The 25,002-nt window shown below is 41.6% G+C and overlaps 2 protein-coding genes across 2 annotated transcripts in view; one reads left to right on the forward strand and one right to left on the reverse strand.

Annotated features, from left to right (window-relative positions):
* Positions 1-3,431, forward strand: part of TUBE1 (tubulin epsilon 1) — a 21,042-nt gene extending 17,611 nt beyond the window's left edge. Inside the window, 4 exon segments of the mRNA XM_005890209.3 lie at positions 1,357-1,497; positions 2,131-2,305; positions 2,676-2,700; positions 2,703-3,431. Coding sequence (XP_005890271.2) covers positions 1,357-1,497; positions 2,131-2,305; positions 2,676-2,700; positions 2,703-2,833 — 472 coding nt within the window. The 3' untranslated portion in view covers positions 2,834-3,431.
* A 192-nt stretch (positions 3,432-3,623) lies between these two features.
* Positions 3,624-13,959, reverse strand: CCN6 (cellular communication network factor 6). Its single transcript, XM_005890211.3, has 4 exons — positions 13,656-13,959; positions 9,257-9,499; positions 5,638-5,831; positions 3,624-4,526 (listed from the first exon to the last, which is right to left on the reverse strand). The coding sequence occupies exons 1-4, from the start codon at positions 13,957-13,959 to the stop codon at positions 4,245-4,247; spliced, it is 1,023 nt and encodes a 340-aa protein (XP_005890273.2). The 3' UTR covers positions 3,624-4,244.
* Positions 13,960-25,002: the final 11,043 nt, after the last annotated feature.

Consider the following 25,002-nt stretch of genomic DNA (forward strand, 5'->3'; position numbering starts at 1 on the left):
TAGCTTTGTGTTCGTCTCCTTTTTGCCTCTGCTATACTAGAGGTATTTCAAAGGCCACCATATCTACATACAAACATATTTATCCTTAAGCAAATGATAAATTGTTTTAAAATTACACTGTTAAAAGGCATAGTTTTAAAACTTTAATGTATTAGTAGTCTCCAATAACTAAGAATGATTTTTGGTTGTGCTTTGTATTAATAAATGTCATCTAGTCCGTTTTTATCAATGAAAATAGAAAAACACATATTGGAATGTGTATATGCTCCTTTAGATTCCTTATTTCTAGTGTAAATATAAATACGCCAAGAACTATAAATAGCTCCTTGCTAATTGTTAAGTTTTTTGACAAATAGTAAATCAAGAATGAGTTTGCCTGCTTATTGTATAGTGGTTCTTAACCTTTTCTGGATTAAATGTCCAAAAGCACATACCAAAATTTTGAACACAGTAGAGGAATCATAAGTCCTCCAAAGCTCACCATCCACTGAGAGAGTCCTCTATCCTTCTTACTAGAGAAGAATGAGAATAGAATATAGCCTCCAGTAGAGTAGGGAATTGTTGTTGTTCACTGCTGGGTCTGTTGCACCTAGAATGGTGTTTGGCATTTAGTAAATATCTACTGAATGAAATGGCAGCATAGTGCAATTTCTGTGGCTCTTCCTAGACAGTCTGCAGATTCAACACACAGAGTTCTGGCTAGAGTTATCAAAAGAACTTAATCATACTTGTATTGAGTTAAGTAGGATTTAAGAATCAGACTGGGGCCATATTAAAGGCCTGGGAGCCTGTATTATTATATAAACTTCATCCGTCACTTTTATCTTCCTCTCTTTAAAGAATAAAAGAAGTTAAAAGACTTCCTTCACTTAAAAGTATCCATTTTCAGGAATAATAGTAGAAAGTTGTGTCTCTCTTAGAGAACTTAGTATGGTCCTTTGATAGTTTCTTCTTAATTATTCCTAACTAATTTGTGATATATTTTATAGACAGTCTTAATAGGTTTTTAACTAGTTTTGATAGTTCTGATATTATGAAGTAGATAAGCATATTGAACTAAGTGATAGTGATGTAAGTTTTAGACATTAGTACTACAGAGTTAACTGATGATTTAGTCAACATTTTGTAGCTATCTGAAATCACCAGTATATTGCAGAAGCTTTATCAGCCCCCTCACAATTGCTTGATTTCCTCTCCTCGTATTTACCCAGATTGCTTTGAGAAAATGATAGCTGAGATTCAGAATATAATTGTGTGTGGTTTATTTACCTACAGATGACCGTCTTTTCATCTTATAGTCACAGATAGAAGAGTGATACAGTATTTGTAGCAACAGTGACTCTTCCATTGTTCTAGGCTGGATCAGATGTTTTCAGATGCCTTTAGTAAAGATCACCAGCTAATCCGAGCTGACCCCAGACATAGTCTCTACCTCGCCTGTGCCCTCATGGTTAGAGGAAATGTACAAATTTCTGATCTTCGCAGAAACATCGAAAGGTTCGATTTTATACTTCTCAAGATAATGTGTTATGTGTGCTGTTTGCAGCTGTGGAGCATGTAGTTAAGTAGCGTTGTGAACTTCAACTGAAGTGTGACCTTGACAAGCTACTTAGCCATCCTGAGCCTTATTTTTCCTCAAATTTAGAAAAAAATAATAGTCCAAAGTTGTTAATTATGTTATGCACATTAAATGATGAGATGTTATCTTCTCATCATTTAATGTGTAAGTGTTCAGGAAGTTTAACTATTGTTGTGTTTATTATCACCACCACTACTACACTGCTTCTTAGTTTCTTTTACTATTTATTGACAGTCTTTTAGTGAAGTTGCTTTATTGAATTTCAAAGCAAGGAAAATTATAATACCTTTTTTTCTTTTCATCCCCAGATTTCTAATGTTAAAGAATGTTTCTAGCTTCTTGAATCACCATTACAGCCAATTTAACATCCCTTAGTTCACTGTCAGACTATACTTTGATACTGCTAGTATTAAAAATTAGATAACCTACATTATAATCTAAGCACTTAGAATGGTACCATTAGTAACATCCTAGTTTAACTAATGTGGGCGGCCATAATATGGCAGACATTTTAGCACTTTAATTCTTACCTTTGAGTTTTTCCATCTCAGATTAAAACCTTCTCTACAGTTTGTCTCCTGGAATCAAGAAGGCTGGAAGACCAGCTTGTGTTCAGTACCTCCCGTGGGCCATTCCCATTCATTATTAGCATTAGCAAACAACACGTGCGTGAAGCCTACCTTCATAGAACTGAGAGAGAGATTCTTAAGGCTCTACAAGAAGAAGGTAACCATCAGTACACCTTTCAACTGTGTGTTTATTTTGGCTGTTTACAGTCCATGGAGTCGCAAAGAGTCATACACGACTGAGCGACTAAGCACACGCAAGGGGTATTCTCAAGAATTACAGGCGTGCAATACAGAACTAATATAAATCAGGCGTGATCCTGTTTGCTGTATCAATGTATTGATTTTAACTGAAGAGGAGAGGCTTACTCACACTCTAAATGAGAAATCTCATGGGTTTGTAGGATTTGGGTTCTCATTTCCCTTGTAAAGCTGAGTGAACTATCATTTTAATAAGAATATTTACATTATAGGATAGTTGTCTGTATTAAATTCCTAAAACTGGTCAGCATTGGTTTTTTTATTTATAGGCTCATCTTCATCACTATCTACAAATCAAGGGATGGAGGAAAGCTGTTTCACAGAAGCCGTGTCATCTTTATCAGCACTTATACAGGAATATAACCAACTGGATGCCACAAAAAGCATGCCTGTGGAAGATTTACCTAGACTAAACGTAGCTATGTGAAAAAGAAACCCCAAAGATAAAACTTTTTTTTTTAATTGCACATTTTTTACCCCTTTACCTTTCTGTTTCAGAATTTTTGTGATTCAGAAAGCCTAATGTGTTTTTCATATTGGGAAGACTGTCTTTAGAATGGTTTCCATTTAATTACAATTTGTTGGCTGATTTCACACAATGGTATCATCAAGTACTAGTGCCCTAACGTCAAACATTTGTCTTCCAAAACAGTCTTGTTTTCTAAAATTAAGAGAACAGAGCTCAACATTTTACTTTATTTATAGTCTCATATTTAGTCATTTATACAGAGATAATCATGTCTGTAATAAAAAAAATCTTGTACAGATATTTTTATATTTATAATTTGTTTTCATAGTCTGTTTAAATTCTGACTCTTTAAAAGTAAATACAGGAGTAGAACATAATATAAATATTTCTTTTGTAACAGCCACTAACTTCAGGAATAGATTTTATTACAATTTAAGGAGGTTTTATTTCTTCTTTGGGTAACCACTTGTTTGCACTCAAAAGAATCACAGTTTACAATTGTATTTGTATTAAGTTATTATAAAATGTTTTTTTAATCAAACCAGTTGATTTTGTAATAATAAATGTTCACATTTTAAAACTTCCTTGTTATCAGTTTTGATTGTCACTATTTATATAGCAAACAGAATATTATTAAGCTTGATACTTTCTTTGAAACTTTGCAGTAAATTTAATAGTCTAGTGAAAGTGTTCCAATTACTATAAATCTCCAGTTTTAGTCTTCAGCATTAATTTATTATATATTTCAAATTCACTGATGGACTTACCATTTAAGGAAGTAATTTTGAGAAAATTTATTTTCAAGCCAAAAAAAAATCTTGTGTGCTTTCTTTAGTGTTCTTTTTTTAATTTATTTCCTTTTCAAAGTAAGTGTACTGCTCTTGGTTCTTACCTTGGAAATCAAATTTTTTACAGTTTGGTATAAAAATTTAGATAACTGTCAACAGTGGTCAAAGAAGTTCCATTTTTTCCTTCCAAAAGAAATCTTAATTGATATTCAGGATAGGGCAATGGAAATAATAAATATATTTACAGCTTAATCTTACTCCTGTTTAAGATTTAATCTAGAAAATCTTATAGGATAAAATGTTCTCTTGTAAATTGTATAATTTTTCATTTCATGGAATATGCAGACAGAACCATTACATAACTATACATTTTAAGAGCTCAATTTTAAGGTTTTCATATTTTACATATATTTTTAGGAGAACCTTTTTTTAAGCTAATGCTTTAAATACAGTTATCTGAGAACATCCAGGCATTCTTACTGTTTTAAACTAATAAGGCAAATTTGCTACCCTCTTAATACCATTTTAAATTTTGATGTAATAACATGATTAACCTTAACTTTTCCTCCTTGTGCTTCATTTTATAGAATCTTGAGCTCAGAAAATATATCCTCTGGATCTCTGCAGTTTCTCTGACACACACAAGATGTAATCCACAGCATCTTCCATTTAAATGACCCTTCATTTGGGCAATCAAATTGAACAGTAATCATTTTAGACTTATTAGGCACACAGCATCTCTTATCCAAGCATATGCCACAGAAAGTGGGTCTGTAACTCTGAGTGCTTGCGCATCCAGAAAAGACAAATTTTTCAGCTTTGACAGGTTGGAAAGTAGGTTGGCACGTTTTTCCTTTGGGAATCTGAAAAGATATATAACATTAAGTGGTCACTCTTTAAACTTGATAACATTAAGCAGTCACTCTTTAAACTTGATTATAATAGTTCAGAAAAGTGATACTTCATAGAATAGAGACTATTATACATACACACAGAAAGTAGTTGCATTTAGGGCATTAATAGTTGCATTTTATTAATATTAATATTTATTAATATTAATAGGGTGTTAATAGTTGCATTCAGTCATGTCCAGCCCTTTTTGACCTTAAAATTCCCTCCCACAAGAGGACTTTGAAAGTCCTCCCTGTGCATCCTCCATCCACGCCCCAGTGTTTTTTTCTTATCTGCCTTTCACTTAGTTCCACAATAAATGAAAATCTTTGTTTTGTTTAATGTCAAGGGCCAAGACTTAGAGAATTAGCTACCACAGTTTAAGTAAATGGATAGATGAATAAACATCTTAATCCCTTTGAAACTGTCAACTTTCTGATAGGGAATAACTTGGGGTAAGACTGGTTTTGTAGCATTTCTAAAAATTAGTCTCAAGACGGTCATCTTGCTTAGTTCCAGAAACAGGACCAGCTCTAGTTACACCAAGCAACCTTAGAGTGTGTATTATGACATTACAGTCCTTTGGGAAGCAGTAACTAAGCAAAGCATTCTGGAAATGGTATGGTTCCCTCTCCAAGCTGGTGATATATAACTTAAGATCAGAACTGCTCTGCTGTTCATATGTTTGTTTTCATAATTACAGTGTAGCAACCAAAATCTTTTATTGATGGTTCTGATTCCACTACATAAAATTAATATAGGAAAAAGAATCTGAAAAAGATCTTCTCCTAAACAGTATACATGGTGGGGTACCACAACAAATCAGACTGATCGAGACCCAACTATTACGTTGTTAGAATATTCTAGAATCCACAGGTTAACATTTTCTCCCTGCTCGATGAAAATTTTTCCCACAAAGTGCAGCTAGTTAATATTTGCTTTCCTTCAAGATGGTTTGACTCTAGGAGTTTCATGAAGTGGTTTTATTAACAAATACCTCCAGAACACACACATACACATACTCACACTTTTCAAGAGTCTCAATATTGAATTATAATGCAGTTAAATATAATTAAACTTTACCTTTACTGTCTTTGATATATTACTGTCACAAGGCCGAATGTAACACAGTCTTTTCTCTTTTCTCATTTCACAGTTGCTGTTTTCATTGGTCACCCTGTTAGATATTCCCATCCCACATGTTCTGGAGCAAGGGGTCCACTTTGTTGCTTGCACAAGACATTTTCTTTTCCAAATCAGTGGGAGATTCCTATATGCTAAAATAGAGGAAGGGGAGTACATGTACTTAAATATGTATGTACTCATGCAGATAATTTTTAATCCTGACTTTTAAGCTAATAGTTTACAGATCTGAACTTTATATAATGTAACTCTGAATAAATTAAGCTGATGGTCTAATTAATTATTCTATTTTCCCTACTCCCCAAATTATCTTTTGACCAAATATTATAGTCCAGTAGCTTAGGAATAAAAATGCATTATCTTTGAGAAACTGGGTAAAATATCCATTTACTTCTTGCTGCTTAGCCCACCCCCTGAGTACTAAACAAGCGTATACTTTGATGGACAGCCACCTTTTCTCTGCTTCTTGGCTTATGCTTGATGATATTTTCAACAGATGTTGAAACAGACATGAGTCAGATTAGGGAATTCAGGATATTAATCAGACAATGTGGTCTTATTAAATTTCATGGTTATATTAAAATCTAAAATACAAAAGTTAAATCTGAGAATTCAACTGTCAATGAGACCAGTTATTTTTTTCACCACTTAAAAATCTAGTCTTTAGAAGATTCTCTACACTAAATAATCATATACTAAGTCATGAAAAATGTGCCATCTATTTTATTCAGTTTAATTGTTAAATTCCCTGTGGTATTAGGCCTAACCTTTCCATTGTCTAGACATTGCCTGCCACTTCAGAATGAATGGAAAGCATTTCCTTCAGGTTAATATACATCCTAAAGTGGGTGCTTCCGAAGTAAGGTAGAGATTTGAGTCTGCAATTGAACACAGCAAAATGCTGGCTACGTTACTTTAAAATGTCAATTTAAAAAGGACTGCTCCCCATGCCTTCTTGATAGGAAATATCAGTCACTTGGAAGTATATGCTGTCTTTGAATACAATGATACTTTGATACTTTGTCAGTTTTATTACAGTAGCATCTTGCAACTGCACACACAACTGAGGGAGAGGAAGCAGAAAAATGGAGATACCTGGAAGGCAGGCAGCAGTTTAAAGGCATCAGCGCAGGAAGCAGGGTAAAAGCCTGGCGCATCTGCAATAAATAAAGGCAGCTTAGATTGTCGTGTTACCAGTAATCCCCCTCAGAGTTAAGCCAAGAGCTGCAGTTCAGGAAATGTGCTTAGCATCCATTTAAGGGCAAGAAAACTGGAAGAAATTGTAAAAGTTTAGTGTCTAATGAGCAGTGAGTAAAGCATAGAGGCATCAAGTCATTGCATGCTTCCTGCTGTCCAAGTAAAAGCTAGATTCCAACCGTGGACTCTGGAATTAACTAAGTTACTAGACAAATACATCTTAAAGTATGTGTGTGTCCTTGTGCTTCACTTTAAAAGCCAAGCTTGTTTGGGCCCGTAAGTACAGTTTTAAAGGTAAGCAAGAGATATTAAACTGAACGTATACTTCCTCTGAAACAAATTTAGGTCTTTATTATTAATAATATATATATTAATTATATATATATATTAATAAACAGCACTTGGGAGAGTCTAATTTTTTGTAGCAAAGCACTAACCACTAAGAATGACCATCTGATGTGTCCTCCACCAGGTTCCAAGTGAATCCACTGAAGCCACTCTAACTTTACAAATGAGACCAATTTGACTTTGATCCAAAGGCCTTTCAGTTCAGTTCAGTCGCTCAGTCGTGTCCGACTCTGCGACCCCATGAATCGCAGCACGCCAGGCCTCCCTGTCCATCACCAACTCCCGGAGTTCACTCAAACTCACGTCCATCGAGTTGGTGATGTCATCCAGCTATCTCATCCTCTGTCGTCCCCTTCTTCTGCCCCCAATCCCTCCCAGCATTAGAGTCTTTTCCAATGACCTGGGGACAACTGCTGCTCTAAGTTGGTCTCATCAGGGAGGTTCACAAATGGGTCCTAAAAACTTGTCACACAGATTCAATGCAGAAAATCAACTGATTTTGTCTATTTGGAAAAAAGAATTTGTCTTATAATTTTAAAAAGTTTTACAGCATTAGTAGTATCAGGCTGTTAGCTGAAAAGCCACATATGGTAAATGCCTATTTGCCATAGCCTGTTAAATTTTTTTTGAATTAACAGTCATAATTGGAATCCCAGAGGATGTTCCCCCTTTAAATATTAGGTTTTAAAGATCTAAAACCTATTTCTCTGATTGTGGTTGCTTTTATTAACTATTCCCATAACACAAGTGAATTTAGGAGTCTTTAGCATATATAAATACTCCATATTTCCATGGCACCTTTCATTTACTAAGCTTTAAGTTTCAAGAAAAAGCCAGTCTTGATTTCTGGATGAAAACACGGATGTGAATAATAACAGGCATGAGTTTTGCCCCCTTTTGAGTCCTTCACCTGTGCTTCAGCTGCTGGCAATTTTGAAAACTCTGTCCCCCCAAAAACCCCAGCACCTAAATAAGGTGCTAACTCAGAGCAGACCAAATACAAGGGTCACGAATACAGTGACACCAACTATAAATGGCCAGGTGCTCCAGCTGAGTAATGCAAAATCTCACTATAAGTTTCTGACTCCTCACATACCTGGGCAACCTACTTAAGGATGCCTGTATGCACATTTATTTAGAGGCTGGTGATTATTAAGCTTCACTTTCAGAGTGAAGGAAAGGGTAATTTTATCTATTTTTAGAAATATTTACAAATTCAACACATACCCTCTAATATTTTTAATCAGTAGCCTTTCATTTCTGCTTTTACCATACAGAAGAGTTGTATTGGAACTGGATAGTTCATACTTCTTGCCCATAATAATACAAATGAAAGTTTTTCCAGGCTAGGGTACATGTCAACAATATTCGGTCAGTTTTCCTATGCATGAGCATGCTAAGTCACTTCAGTTGTGTCCAATTCTTTGCAACCCTATGGACTATAGTCTGCCAGGCTCCTCTGTCTGTGGGATTCTCCAGGGAAGAATACTGGAGTGAGTTGCCATGCCCTCCACCAGGGGATCTTCCTGATCCAGGGATTGAACCCACATCTCTTAACATCTCCTGTACTGGCAGGCGAGTTCTTTACCACTAGCACCATCTGGGAAGCCCTGAGAGGTTAAATGGAAATAAGTAGAGGTAGTAATTTAGAAGAATTTCCTGACCTAGTAGAAAACTGGAATAGTTTGGGAGTTCTCTAGTGGTTAAGATTCAGTACTCTCACTGCCATGGCCTGGGTTCAATTCCTGGTTGGGGAACTGAGATCCTTCCTGCAAAGCCACCTGACCAAAAAAAAAAAAAAAAAGGAAAAAAATCTAAAACTCTATAAAATTCCCTTTCCAGATACTTAAAGCATACCTGCCTGAGGCAAAGACCAAGTACAATGGCACACTCAAACTAAATCTCACACTGACCACCCATCAGTAAGTGCATACTGAGTCCCTTGGTACATAAAAGGAACACGAAAGAAAACCAGGCAAGTCGGACGTGAGAACTAGTTCTACATAACCAGCACCTGGCATTGTTTTGTAGCTTGTTGAGAGCTGTTTCTGTGACGACCCCAGGCCACATTTTGACTGATCAGTCTTCTCTCCACCTTTAGCCCCAGAGCAGTGCCTCTTGGCCAGCTTTGGTATGAACAGAGGTGTGCATCCGATGGCCCCGCTGACACACAGGCAGCTGAACAGGGGACTGGGCTGAAACACCTGGCCATTCTGATAATGCACCCCGTTGAACTCACATCCCACAGCGATGAGATCTGAAAGGAGAAAAGAACAAAACCACCAAAGAACTGTAACTGCTTGTCTAGACCTCCAGCTGAAAACCCTAGAGCAAACTGCTCTCTCCTTTATGTAGTTCTCAATTTCCTTGGTCCCATCTGGAACCTCCTTCACAGAACATCTGTAAAAAGTGAACATGAGACATTTTCATTAGATTTGGAGATAATCCGCCCCAAGTGATCACCTTCAAAATTCAGACCCTGTTCTGCAGTAAAAAACAAACAAACAAAAAAACACCACTATGAATACAGCACTGTGTGCGTGCTGCGTGCTAAGTCACTTCAGTCAGGTCCGATTCTGCAACCCCACGGACTGTAGCCCACCAGGTTCCTCTGTCCATGGGATTTCCCAGGCAAGAATACTGGAATGGGTTGCCGTTTCCTTTTCCAGGGGATCTTCCCAAACCAGGATCAAACATGCATCTCTTACATCTCCTGCATTGGCAGGCCAGTTGTTTACCACCAGTGCCATCTGGAAACCCCCATAATACAGCACTGGGATGAATACAGCACTGGGATGACTGTAAACCTCAGAGCTGAGCTGACGGCTGGTGAGACACATATCCCCAGATGTTCACTAATAGGCTGGGATATTGTCCTAGAAAGTTGGGGTAAGTGAATGGATGAAGAAATCATAATCTGTTTACAATACTGCACAGTAACTGATTTTGTTTTTAAGAGAACTGGAAGAAAATGTTCACTTCCTCTGAGGGGTATCTTGACGTGGATCAGCAGTTCTCACAAAGTGTGGTCCATCTGAAAGGGCAGTACCTGAGGCCCTTTCACAGAACTGGAAGGTCAAAACTTTTTCAGAGTACCAGACGTGACCAACTTTGTTCACTCAGTTGATATTTGCACCGAACGTGCAAAAGGAGTGGTGGCTCAAATGGCTGCTGGCACCTTAGAATGAGTCAGGCTGTACATGTTAGCCACTGTATTTTTCCTTGCTATGCATTTGTACATAAGTATACTTTTTTTAAAAAAGAGTTCTTAGTTTTACTAAGAATGTCTTTAACAACACAAATTTTATTAAATCTTAATGATCAAAACATCGTTTTAATATTCCATGTGAAAAAACAGGAAGTATGCATAGGGCTTTCCTGTGAATACTGTACCAAAGTACGATAGTTATCTGGAGGAGAAGCACCTAGGTTACCGTTTCAGTTGTGGGCCTAACTAGCCACATTTTTAGTGGTAATTTCCCCGGAAGAAGTGACTGAGCGACACATCATGGTTATTCAGACTTGGGTATTTGGCAGATATTTTCTTAAAAATCAACAAGGTGAGCCTATAACTTCAAGGAAAACAACTGACAGTACTTATCGCCAATGACAGAATTTAAGGCTGTCGAGCAAAAATCAGAATTCTGGAAAACTTATGTCCAACACTGAGATCTTCATAGCTACCCAAGATGTAGGCTTTTCTGATGAGTTTGGCACTAAATAATGTGATTTAAAAAAGAAAAAAAATCATTGTTCCAAACTGATATTTTCCAAATAACTAGTATATGCTATTGTTATAAAATTATGCATGAGGAAAAGCCCTGTTCCAAGTGGGTCTTTGACTAAACCAATGTATTTTAATGTCACAGAGTCTGATAAGTTCATCAACGTGGTTTCAGAGTCCACATGATTAGCAGTGATGCAGCTAATTTTTCGAAACTCCAGTTATAATATGAGAAAAATATAATTATTTGAAAAGTTAAAACATTCCTTCCTTTTCCAGCAATATATCTGTGTGAGGCTGGAATCCCTTCATATATTCCAATCTAAAACAACATATAGCAATATACTGAATGCAGAAGCAGATGTAAGACATTAGAGAGATTTGCAAAAATGTCAAACAATTCCACTTTCACTCGTCTCTAAATTTTTCTTTGTTTTTAAGGTAAGTTCTTTCACAAATAATATTATTTCTATTAATTTGCAATGGGCAGGTTATTTCATTTCAAATGAATTAGTAAATAGTTTTACATTTCTAACCCATTAAATGCCAAGAAATAATTGATAAACAGAACCTCTTTGGGTCCTTATTAATTTATAAGACTAAAGGGATCCTCAGACCAAGAAAAAGGTTGAAAACCATTGTTCTGTATGATGAATCAGCACATTCTCTGTAAAGTTATATGGCCTTTATAGACTATTTGGTCTCTGTCGCAACTACTAGATGCTGCTACTATAAAGCAGCCACAGACGATATGTAACTGAACTGGCATGGTGCTTCTCTGATGAGACGTCATTTACAGAAACAGACTGTGGGCCAGATTTGGTCCCAGAGTCACAGTTTGTGACCCCAGTTATAGATCATCCCCACCCCCATTCTCATGGCTGTGCTCTGTAATGATACTCATCATACTGTACATGAAGTTACATTTTTGAGAATTTACTACATACCAGATATTGTGATACCAGATATTTGGGGTTTTGTGTCATCATTTCATTTGACCTTCCTAAGAACTCTATAAGATAGAAAGTACATACGATATAACTGAGCCACAGAGAGGTTAGGCAACTTGTCCAAGGTCACTCCACAGACAGAGTTCAGAATCTGAACCCAGAGATAATCAATATAATAAACCATAAAATTAAAAGATGCTTACTCCTTGGAAGGAAAGTTATGACCAACCTAGACAGCATATTCAAAAGCAGAGACATTACTTTGCCAACAAAGGTCCATCTAGTCAAGTCTATGGTTTTTCCAGTGCTCATGTATGGATGTGAGAGTTGGACTATAAAGAAAGCTGAGTGCTAAAGATTGGTGCTTTTGAACTGTCGTGTTGGAGAAGACTCTTGAGAGTCCCTTGGACGGCGAGGAGATCCAACCAGTCCATCCTAAAGGAGATCAGTTCTGGGTGTTGATTGGAAGGACTGATGCTGAAGCTGAAACTCCAATACTTTGGCCACTTCATGTGAAGAGCTGACTCACTGGAAAAGACCCTGATGCTGGGAAAGACTGAGGGCAGGAGAAGAATGGGGATGACAGAGTACAAGATGGTTGGATGGCATCATCGACTCCATGGACATGGGTCTGGGTGGACTCCAGGAGTTGCTGATGGACAGGGAGGCCTGGCATGCTGCGGTTCATGGGGTCGCAAAGAGTCAGACACGCTGAGTGACTGAACTGAACTGACAGAGGTGTCAGGCTCCTGAACTTGAATGATTCCACACATTCACCCCAGCTCCAGAGACGTGCCCTCACCCAACACTCACAACCTAACTTCTGCTAGTAATTAATCTTCCCACTTAGACTGCTCTACAGAGTAACCTAACAACTCAGTTGACATGAATATTTCCCCTTCCCTTAGAAATTTTACTTTTTATTCCTAAATAAATCAGCATCCTCGATTATTGTCAAGGCATAGATTTAGATGGTCTTGAGCAGTCTCCCCAGGTGGCATTAGTGGTTAAGAAACCGCCTGCCAATGCAGGGGACATAAGAAACACGGGTTTGATCCCTGCGTCCGGAAGGTCCTCTGGAGGACAGCATGACAACCCACTCCAGTATTCTTGCCTGGAGAATCCCAGTGGACAGAGGAGCCTGGCGAGCTACAGTCTAGAAGGTCGCAGAGAGTCAGACATGACTGAAGCAACTGAGCGCACTCCAGTCTCCAGAGCTACGCCCCTCCCTTCATAAAGCTGAGGGCCCAATTGAGATTTGGGGTGCCCCGCCCTCTTTCTTACAAATCTGCCTCAGTAAAAAGTACAGTAACTTGATGGTTAGTTCGGAAGGCTGAGATTAAAGCAGTATATCAATACTAGAGATATATCCTTACATATTAAGAAAGAATATTTTTCAAGTACACAAAAGGCTGAATTCAGATTGCATTTGATAGTATAACAAAAACTGTCCTTTTTGCCATTTTAATAAGTCAGACTGTTTATATAATTTCTCCTATTTTTATCACTAAAAGAACTTCAAGATCATTTCAATGCAATAAAACGGGTTTCTGAACGTGTGTGTAACATCTGCTCAGTTCAGATGTGTTCAATATGACAAGGCCAGTCTCACTGGTGCATGAGAACTAAGCCCCCCTTAGATTTAGTCAAATGAAGATGATTATTCCAATGTAAAAACTGCAGAAATAAGTCCTGTCTAGACTCAACATCTTCCAGCCGGTCCAGAAGGAAACACTTACATGCACACACTCCGGTCTCGTACCTAGGCCTGTCTGCTGAGTAGTCACAGTACAGCCCTTTGTGGGGGTCACAGAGGTCAGCTTCATTGCAGGTGTCCCCTGGCTGCCTGGCACAGATTTTACAGCATCCACAGCCATCTCTCACCAGGCTCACTCCAGGAGGGCAGCTGGGCTTCCGACGGGGGCACTGACAGGGCCAGTGACAAAACTGCTTTCGATGGTGCCCTTCTGCCCCCTCTGCAGGACTTCCTTCAACTGCTGTGTCCGACAGCCCAGCATCCTGGGCCCTGCAGCAGAACTTCATTGGACAATAAAGGTGGTGTTAGAAATGGTTCCTCAAACCAATTTCAGAGGTTTTCTAGAAATAGATTTCACCCAAATTATTAATACTAGAATACAGCGTGGTAAGTTGTAATAATATGTATCAGTATTTGACATGATCGTGCATGCATGCTCAGTCACGTCAGACTCTTTGTGACCCCATGAACTGTGGCCCACCAGGCTCCCCAGTCCATGGGTCCATGCAATTTCCCAGGCAAGACTACTGGAGCAGGTTGCCATTTCCTTCTCCAGGGGATCTTCCCAACCCAGCAATCGAATCCGCATCGCCTGCTTTGATAGCAGCTTTCTTTGTCACTGAGCCACCGGAGAACTCCGATTGACATGATCAGTCTCTCCTTAAACTTTTCTGCCCTCAGCTTCCAACACATGACTCTTTCTTACTCCTCCTTTCTCATCAATGGCTCCTTCTTAGTCTCTTCTTCTGGTTTTTTCTCATCTCTGAGCACTGGAGCTTCCTGTGGGTAAGTTCTCTAAAGCAGCATTCCTCATTGTATCTCATACCTCCACCCAGGCTTCTCTTCTGAGCGCAGGCTCAAACTGCCTACTTAAAAGATCTCCACTTAGACATGCAATAAGCATAGCAAACTTCACAAGATCAGACACATCCTCCCAATTCTTCCCTCCAATCTGCTCTCCCTTATAAGGGAAAGAGAGAGGCAGATGCGTCAGAGATGTGATGCTAGAACCAGAGAGAACATGAGGCCGCTGCTGAAGGGAGGTCACGGGCCAAGGAATGCATGCAGCTTATGAAAGCTAGAAAAGGCAAAGGACAGATTCCCTCTAGATGCCCCAGATGAAACACAGCCCTGCTTTGATTTTAGCTCTGATTTTAGACTACAGAGGCCAGAACTGCAAAAGAATAAATCTGCACTCTTTGAGCCTCTAAGATTGTAGTCATTTGTTTCAATAGCAACAGGAAATTATGCACTCTATAGAAAAGTTATGACCAAGCTAGATAGCATATTCAAAAGCAGAGACATTACTTTGCCAACAAAGGTTCGTCTAGTCAAGGCTATGGTTTTTCCTGTGGTCATGTATGGATGTGAGAGTTGGACTGTGAAGAAGGCTGAGCGCCGAAGAATTGATGCTTTTGAACTGTGGTGTTGGAGAAGACTCTTGAGAGTGCCTTGGACTGCAAGGAGATCCAACCAGTCCATTCTGAAGGAGATCAGCCCTGGGATTTCTTTGGAAGGAATGATACTAAAGCTGAAACTCCAGTACTTTGGCCACCTCATGTGAAGAGTTGACTCATTGGAAAAGACTCTGATGCTGGGAGGGATTGGGGGCAAGAGGAGAAGGGGACGACAGAGGATGAGATGGCTGGATGGCATCACTGACTCGATGGACGTGAGTCTGAGTGAACTCCGGGAGTTGGTGATGGACAGGGAGGCCTGGTGTGCTGCGATTCATGGGGTCGCAGAGTCAGACACGACTGAGTGACTGATCTGATCTGATGTAACAAAGGAAGAATATGGGGCTCAGACTGCTTAAGATACTCCAGGTCACACATCAAGTAAATAGAAGAAAAGGTACTTAAACCAGGAGCTTCCAGAACCTTTCTACCTCCCTTCCCTAGGCCGGGTCTTGCCACAAATCAGATTAGATATTGAACAGATCACTGAATCTCTGCATCTGGTTCTCCTCTCCAGCCCAGACTCTCCCCATGGGCTCACAACTAGCTCAATCCTTTCTGCAGGATTTCTCCCACTTTGATGTCCCACAAGGACCTCACTTTCTCTCCCCAAGAAACTGCTTTCAGCTGGTCCCCATTTTAGTGAATGGTGTGACACCATCCACTGAGTTTCCCAGCCTTGCCTGCTCCATCTCCTTCCTCCCTCACACCTGAAGGTCACAGACCTACAGGGAGGTCCAAGCTCCTGAGCACAGCATCCAGGGCCCTCCTTGTCTCTTGAGTTCTTTACATCCCTTAGCTTCCAGCAAATGAAAATGCCTGTGGTTCCCTGCATATCTGAGGCTGTTCAATCTTCCCACAAACTTTTTCAGCCCCTCACACTCCCTCACTGAGTTACCACCTTTTCCAGAAGACTTTCTGTAACTTCTCCATGCTCCCTTTTACCTGTGTACTCAAACTGTGAATAAGTGCCTGTCTTTACCACTTGCCATAAAGCTACGCAACCACAGGAACCTGAGGTTCACTTGCTGGTGTATTACTGGCACTTAGCACAGAGCCTGGCAAGTAATTTCTGTAATTCTCAACTTTTATTTGATGGAACTGAAAGCAGTTAGATTGATCCAGAGATCTAAACCTCTTTCCAACTCAAAAACCCTACACTTTAAAGTATCTGTTTGAAATTCTACCATTAAATCTTCAGCCATTTTTTTTCCTTACCACTGATGAAATATGTATTCCCCAGAGTAACACTTTCAGCTACTATTTGAGTTGAATGTACAATGTGAGAATAGACTTTGAGGATACATGCTGGGCTTCTGGAGGATGAGGAGGGGCAATGGAAATTCAAAATGTGAAAGGAGTAGAAATAGCAAGGGTAGAAACAGTGAGTGCCTGCTCCTCATTCTTGTCCAGGTTCGGCCATGGTTACCAGGGACCCCTCGCCAGGCTCAGTGGCCTCTCAGCGGGGCTCATGCTCCTGAACTCTCTGTCCCCACGTGACCCCCTTTCTAAGGCACAGGACTCTCAATTCTCCACTCTCCCTTGACTTGCATGACACCAGCTCCTCCCTGTCACCCCAACCCAATTCTATCCCTACCTCTGGACATATTTTGTCAATCTCCTTTGCAGGCTCCTGTAACCCTAAATTTGACTTAGATTAGGCTCCTGGGTGCTTCATGACCTTAATGGATTGCTGATCTCACTGTGCCCCACTCTCACTCACCCTCTTGCCTTCGTTTTTAACCCTATGCAGCTTCAAATATAAATTTCCATCCAGGAGGACTCCACTGAGCTCAGACCCACATAGCTGACTGCCTACTGGACATCTCCACTAGCATCTCCTACAGGAACACTCACATAACACACTCACCATTGGCCCACCCACCTGAGACAATGTTTCCATACTCTGGAGGTAGGAAGTTGGGAGGCATCCAGGTCATCTTCCTCTCCCGCACCTCCTACAGTCATTTAGCAACTAATCCTTCTTACCATCCTCATATCCCTAAAACTAGACCTTCTTCTCTCATTTTCACTGCTACTGAGTACTACTGCAGTAAGTTCCTAACTGGTCTCCCTCTCTCAAGAAGCACTTCAATGAATCTCCCACTTTTAAGGATCTCTTTAAAAAATATCTGTTGGTCCCCAGCATCTCCACCAACAAACAAACAAAAACGTATTTGATTTTACTTCTCATCTTAAAACCCATCAGTGGCTCCCTACTGGCAAGAGTATACAGGCCAAACTTCTGAGCAGGGTATCTAAACCCTATGTGCGCTGATTCCCGCCTTCCTCTCTAGTTGCACTGCCCAATGCGCTCTTCTCCCATGCCATGCACTTGACAAGAGGGACCAGGCTGGCTTCTCCTCATGCTGCTTCCTCTAATGAAGTGCCCACTCCCCAAACTTCCCACTTGGGGGCACATGTTTATCTTTCTAGTTCTTGAAGCATTTCTATATAATCTCCAAGGTGACAAGGTAACACTGTTGAAAACCAAGGATAGAGAGAAAATCCTGGAATCAGTCTAAGAAAGGGAGAGCATTACATACAAGAGAAAAAACAATAAATGTGTGATCTGACGTCTCATTAAAAGAAGGAAACCAAGATGTCCTTCAGTAGGTAACTGGATAAACTGTGGCACATCCAGACAATGGAGTAATATTTCAGTGCTAAAGGAAATGAGCCATCAAGCCTTGAAAAGACAGGCATATTACTAAGTGAAAGAAATCAACTGGAAAATTCTACATAGTGTATGATTCCAACTACATGACATTCTGGAAAGGGCAAAACAATGAAGACAGTAAAAAGATCAGTGGTTGTCAGGGGTTGAGGGAAGGGATAAACAGGGAGAACACAAAGGGTTTTTTGGAAAGTGAAAATGCTCTGTATGATACTATAGTAGTGGATACACATTATCATGCATTTGCCCAAACTCACAGAAGGCACACCACCAAGAGTGAAAGCTAATGTAAGCAATGACAATGAATGGTTATGATGTGTCAATGTAGGTTCACTAGGTTCATGTAGAACTCCTATTACAATGTAGTTCATTAGTTGTAGCAAAGGTACCACTGTTGCGGGAGACACTGATAATCAGGGAGTGGAGGGGGCAGGCTATGCATGTGCAGCAGCAGGCGGTACACAGGAAATCTCTGAAACCTTCTTCTCAAATTTGCTGTGACCCTAAAACACCACCAGAATATTATGGCTTTAAAAAAGGAGAAGGAAAACAAGAACAAGACACACCCTGAGACAATGCCAAGAGGTGGCGGTGGGGGCGGCTGGGGGGTGGGGGGGGGACTGTCAACCTGGGATTCTATCTCCAGTGGAACTATCTTTCAAAAATGAAGGTGAAATTAAAGACATTTCCAGATAAACAAAACCTGAGAGCAACTGTTGCTAGCATGCCTGCCTCACAAGTAGTAGTAAAGGAAGCTCTTCCACCTGAAGGGAAGATTGCAACAGACAGTATGCTAGAAATATACGAAGAAATCAAGGGTGCTGGAAATGGCAAATATGTGGGTAAATAGAAAGAATTACATATGATTTTCTCTTTTCTTCAGCTATTTTTATTGTTTTCAAAATCAAAATATTAAGACAAGAAAAGAATCATCAGAATAATACAACAGAAAGAAGGCTTTGACCACAGAGCTATGCTTATCTTAGATAACATTTGTTTATTTGATCTTTGAGCTTCAATCCTCCTCTGTAAAAAAGGATCAATAATATCAACTTTGCAAGGTTATTTTGAGTTATTATTTTAATCACTAAAGTGTGAAGCACAGTTCTTGGCACATATTAGATTTTCTATACATGGTAGGTACTATCAAACCCTTCAAAAATTCAGACCCTTAACTTTGCCATTAAGCATAATATTTGCTTGTTGCTGTATCTATAACCTCTTTTTGTTTTTGTTTTTGTTTTTTATTTTGGGCACCTCTCTCTCTGTTGCAACACTTGCTGCTTAGGGATATGCTGTAGTTCTCAATCCATAAAAGTGGCAGGCGTTTTCCTCAAGAGCAGTGGACCAGGTGATAGACAGCCCCATCTCCCTCCTACTGGGGAAAAGCACCTCTCCATCCGTCCACATAATGGTACCACTGACATTCTTGTTATGACCCTTTTAAGATCTTAAATCTCTCCATACATAACAATTTTCAACCCCCCGTTTTCTAAAATACATCTGCTGCTTAACTACCTCAATCAAATTAACTCACACACACACATCCCTGTATTCTAAAATACCAGGTTTCAAAAGCTCTGTCCTCTGAACTAGCAAAAACCTCCGCCATGTAGATAAATCCATAAAATAAGCCACCCCATTTCAATCGTCTTGATTAAAAAAAAATGCTAAAGCAAAGAATCACTCATATTGAATTAAACTTCCGTTTGGTCTGCTGCTCAAAATATTTAAAAATCCTGTAGACTGATTCTGTCTCATGAAAAGAGAAAAACACATGGGTTAAGAAAAGACAAAAAAAAATAGAATGTTTTAAAAATATTAAGTGTTTGCTCCGAAGTGTTCTCAAACAACCACAGGCTTAGCTGAAGAGAGACGTCAGGGTCACTTTTTCCAGCAGCTCTATGCAGTCTGCCCGCCTGGCGCCAGCAGAGGGGCACCGCCACCCACCCCGCCCGCAGGGCAGCCAGCTCTAGGCAGACTCCAGTTAAAAAAAGAAAAAAATAAATTTTATGAAAACCTGGGGGCTGTTCAAACATATCAGAAGCAGGATTAAGTGCCCTACCCCAAAAGGGAGCAACGTTTTCCACTCTTCCCGGAAGCTAATGAACTAAAACAGGACTTGATTAGAAGAAGAACATGGCTCCCTACTCGTCTGGAGCTATTTCCACAAGGAACGCACCCCTCCACTTCCCCCATCTTCTCTTCCTTTTTGATTTCTGACCTGAGGAAATGAGGGCCACCGCAGCCCCCGAGGGGACGGAGCGGCGGGAGAGCCAGGACGTACCTGCAACAGCGCGGCCAGGAGAAGCGTGGAGAGCAGCGGCCCCCGCATGGCCCCAGGCTGGCCTCGCGCAGCCGGAGATGCTGCGAGGCCAGCGCACAAAGCTCTCCTCTGTCTCCTGGAGGAAGGACCCACGCCTCCACCTCCCAGCTCCCGACTTTGTGCTCCAGCTCTCAGGCTCTGCTTTCGCTTTCCCAGATCCCTTTTAATACCCTGTTTACTTTCAGGCGACTCTTCTCATATTTACCTTCGCGGTGGCCTGGAGCGCGCTTCTCCCGGGACTGAGAGGGGGCAGGCCAAGGGTGACATCTGTTTGAAGGAACTGTTGTTCTTCCCGCTCCAGGAGATCAGAGCCGGCCTTGAGCAAAATGGTGATGTTAGACGCAGCTACCCGCCTTAACCCTCAGCCTCTCCTCTGGGTTTGCCGCCCCAGGCCCTCTCTTTGCTGCTTGCTTGTTCTCCCGGGGCCCTCAAAACACAGGGGCAAGTCTGGCCTCTGACCACCCCATCACAGCCTGGCCCTGCCCAATTCTCCCACCACATTGTAACAGGTCCGCCCCACCTTCCCGCACTCAGCAGCTTCTTATCGCAGTGCCGGGTGCTTACCTCGGCTACAGCACCTTCTCCTACCAGGTGGATTAGGTTTGGAAATACTGTAGATGGAACTCAGGTGGCCGCCTACAGTCTGGGGCCTGAGAGAAGCCGCTTTCTGCGGCCACAGCCCCATGACAGACCAAAGTTAACCCCAGTCTTTTAGGGCTAAGACAAAACAGTTACACTAGCGGTAACCACTCATTTAACAAATCAAGATTTTTTAAAAGCCCCTTCCCTTCTAATTCTCACCTCCCCAGCATGTGTGGTCACCAGCCCATCTCCTCCTGTGCCCAGTGGTTTGTGGCTTTGTTACCCAGCTTTCAACTATGGTCTTTATCTGTGTATCTTGGGGCACCTCCGATGGGGTTTTGTCTTCTGTGGATCCAGTGGCCCATCTTCCTGCCCCCATTCTAGGGCCAATTTCTATTCCCTGTGATCTGTCCCCTGTCTTCGATTTACCTGTTACCTCTCCTGGGCTCACTGCTCACCTCTCTTTCTGTGTATAAAGACACAGTGACTGAAGGCCCAAGACCTGGAGAAAAACTGGGCTTCCTGCCAACAACAAGGACTCTGGGATCCTCAGAGAGCCAGGGACTCCATAAAATGTGCAAACATACCCCACATGGTTTACTAAGTAGTTAATTACACCATAATCACACACACACCAAACAACAAGGAATACCCAGTGTAGGTATGATGTCAACTCCTCATCTTCCTGCCTAAGAAATAGGATAAAACCCGTGTAACAGGGAAAAACCTTCGTATTCTATTACAAGTTAATCACTAAAGGGATGTTGCCTATAAGCTAAAATTAAACATCATGGCCCATCTCTGGACCCGGCCTCCCCGGTAATGAGAGTAAAGCTATACCAATAAAATACCTTTGTTTAGCTCACAGGAAACACCTGGACCAGACCCTCCTGTGAATAACTGCAGGAAGGAAGAAATTAACACATCCCCTCTGCAGGCTGACAGATCAGGAAATGTTTGACTTTCCTCCCTTCCCTTTTAGTATAAAATAAGCTTGAATTCTAACTCCGGGAAGATGGTTCTTTGGGGCATGGTTCCACCATCTTCTTGGCTTGCTGACTTTCCAAATAAAGTTATGTTCCTTGCCCAAAGAATTCGTCTCTAGATTTATTGGCCTGTCGTACAGGGAGCAGTATAAGCTTGGTCTCCCTAACACCCGAAAACAGCCTAATGAAGGAAGATGGGTCTGTGTTAGTCCAATCTGATCCATTATTTTTAAGTCTCTGGTTTAACACCATCTGATCTTATGGTTCCCATCCTCAGGGATTCATGCACCACAGTGGTCATGAGAAAGGATCATCTCTCATTTCCTCACTGGTTCATCGAAGGCAGAAGAATCTAAGCCCAGGATTAGCGTATTCATGAACGACATCCCTCCTGTTCTGAATGTGATACTGCACCTATCTGTTCAGTGTCTGAACTTAAGGAGACTCACGCCCCTTCCACGTGTTCTTTGTAAATGCTGGCAGCAGCAGCCATTCTTCTGGAAATGGCTTTCCCCCCTCTACAGTCTCTCTGCCACGGGGCAGGGGAAGGGGCCAAACTCCCATCCTTGGCTCTTGGTAGGAAAGGAACTTCTTAGTTGAGAATGAACTTGTGAGTCCTCTCCCCCAGCGTACAAGATGGAGGAGCTCTGGGCTACTCACTGCAGCTTCTGTTTAGACATCTCCAGCCATGGGAGTGCTCCTATTTAACAACTTCAAGCCCACTATGGATGGACTGAATGAATACGGCTTTTCTGCAATCTTCTACTTGGGACACCAAGAGCCATCCTGGCGTGTGTCTTGCTCTGAACACATTCCTCTGTTATCTCATTTAACAAAATGCTAATCTGCCTAGGTGTCCATTTCACAAGCGTTCAGTTTGTGATGTACATTCAAATAGACATGTACACTGAGCATAACTAATATTTGCATCATGTTTCATGATTTACAAGGAAGTTCACATGTCTTATCTTTTTTAATTTCACAGCTCAGTGAGGTAGGCAAAAGCAGTATTTAAAACCATCTTCATTTAGCAGATTAAAAAGCTGAGGTTAAGTGATTGTACTTGGTCCACAAAATACACTTAATTCCTGCCCCCTAGAGCTATATAATCTACTGAGAGAGAAGATGCTGAACAAATAAACATGCGAAGTATCCCTGAGGAAAAATTGAATAAAGGCTAAAGGCTAATAATAAAGAACAAAAAACTACAGGGGAGAACGACAGTTAGGAGCTAAGTTAAATCAACAGCAAGGGGAACTAAGAGTTGAGATGGGAAGCCAGAGGGAGAGTGGGGAAGAGTCCTGGTGCAGGGCTCTCTCCACTGGCAAACACACACAGGAACAGCATCACAGCGAGGACAGTCCCTTCTCCTGTATCACCTGGGCGGGCAGAGATCAGCACCCACAGCTCTGTCAGTGCCCCGAGCAGGGGGGGAGTCCCCTTTCCTCACCCCCTCAGCAGTCCCTCCCTCTCCTACTGGTGGTGGAGAGAGAAGCATTGTCTGTCCCAGAAAAGAGACCAACATTGCTGGTGCGATCGTGCCCTGAATGTGTGCATCGGGAAAACTAGAGCTTCCCCGTGGCTCAGAAGTAAAGAATCTGCCCGCCAATGCAGGAGACGCAGGAAATGCGGGTTTGATCGCTGGGTGGGGAAGATCCCCTGGATAAGGAAATGACAACCCACTCCGGTATTCTTGCCTGGGAAATCCCTTGGACAGAGGAGCTTGGTGGTCTACAATCCAAGGGGTCGCAAACAGTCAGACACAGACACAACTTAGTGACTAAACAACAACAACAAACCATAATAATACCACAGCAAACAGTGATCAAGTGCTCAAGGTGCCCCATCCCTATTGTGCTGAGTGCTGCACGTGTGTGGACCCAGCTGCTTCTCCCAACATCACTGCCAGGAGGTACAGTTATTACCATCTGTGAGGAAACTGAGACAAGGCCATGTGAACAGCAGGAGGTAGGACTGAGATCCCAAACATTTAGCCCCCCGCTCTGCTGCCCTCTGCATGGCCTCTATATTACAGAACAACCTGCAGCAGGATGATTCCGTGAGACCGTTACTCTGTATTGCATTCTCTACGATTTTCTCCCCTCCTACTCCCGTCTCTAGTTTTAAGAAGGTAGTGAGGTCATTTAGAGTTCCGGACACAACTGAAGTGATGCAACAGCAGCAGCAGCTAAGCAGAAGGATTCCCTGGTGGCTCAGACAATAAAGAATCCACCCGCAATGCATGAGACCTGGGTTGGATCCCTGGGTTGGGAAGATCCCCTGGAGGAGGGCACGGCAACCCACTCCAGTATTCTTGCCTGGAGAATCCCACTGACAGAGGAGCCTGGCGGGCTACTCTTTGGGGCCCCAAAGAGTCGGACATGACTGAAGCGACGAACCTTGCCCTTGTACTTGTCCAGGCAGAAAGGAGCTGCCACAATGCTTTGTCTCTTGGGGAAACTGGATCTCACGGAAGAGGTGATGCTGGGAGAGGAAAGAGGAGGGAGTCTGGGGCAGCCAAGAGGATGAGGAAGCTCAGGAAGCCCCTGAGTTGGGGTTAAGGGGTGGAGAGGTGAAAACAGGACGCTTCAGCCATTCTGCACAATTCCCTGAGGACCTCTGTATCCTCGCAAGAGCCTTCACTGCCCATTCGGATGTGAACCATCAAGGTGTGGGCAGGAACCTCAGAAAGAGAAGTCCAATGGCCTGGCCTCTTCTCCAGGCACCAGCTAGGCCTCCGGCATTGTTGTTCAACCTGCCTTGATGGTGGTGGTAGACCTGGGAGGAGCCCACCGATGGTGGCTTAGAATAATAATACATTTATCTCCAGATGGAGATGGGGGAGGTTGGTTTGGAGCCAGCATTAATTTAAATTTTAACTTTAATCAAAATTAATTAATTGAATTGCATTAATTAAAACTTTAATTTGAGGAAAATGAAGAAACGGATATTCCTACACCCCTGGATCTGTGGCTTCACACTCATCCTTGCTACAAATACTGTAAGTCTCACAAAATCGCCATTCTCCTGCAGTGTGTACTCTCTCCTGAAAATTCACAGACCTTGAAACCAAAACCGGGGCTGGGAGCCTCCACAGCATCTCCTCCGGCTCTCTGTCAGCTCTGGCTGGGTCAGCAGCTAGGTCTCGAATCAGGGATTCTTCCAGTCCGGTTGCTACTGTGGACCCAATGGTGCTGAAGGGCATTCAAATGGCAGATGTCCAATGAAACCTTGTTGGTCATTTAAAAGGACTCATCAAAATCACCCTGAAGCTACTGAAGTAGTTATGCATGTCTCTAATC

The sequence above is a fragment of the Bos mutus genome, chromosome 9, assembly GCF_027580195.1.
Source record: "Bos mutus isolate GX-2022 chromosome 9, NWIPB_WYAK_1.1, whole genome shotgun sequence".
NCBI lineage: Eukaryota > Metazoa > Chordata > Mammalia > Artiodactyla > Bovidae > Bos > Bos mutus.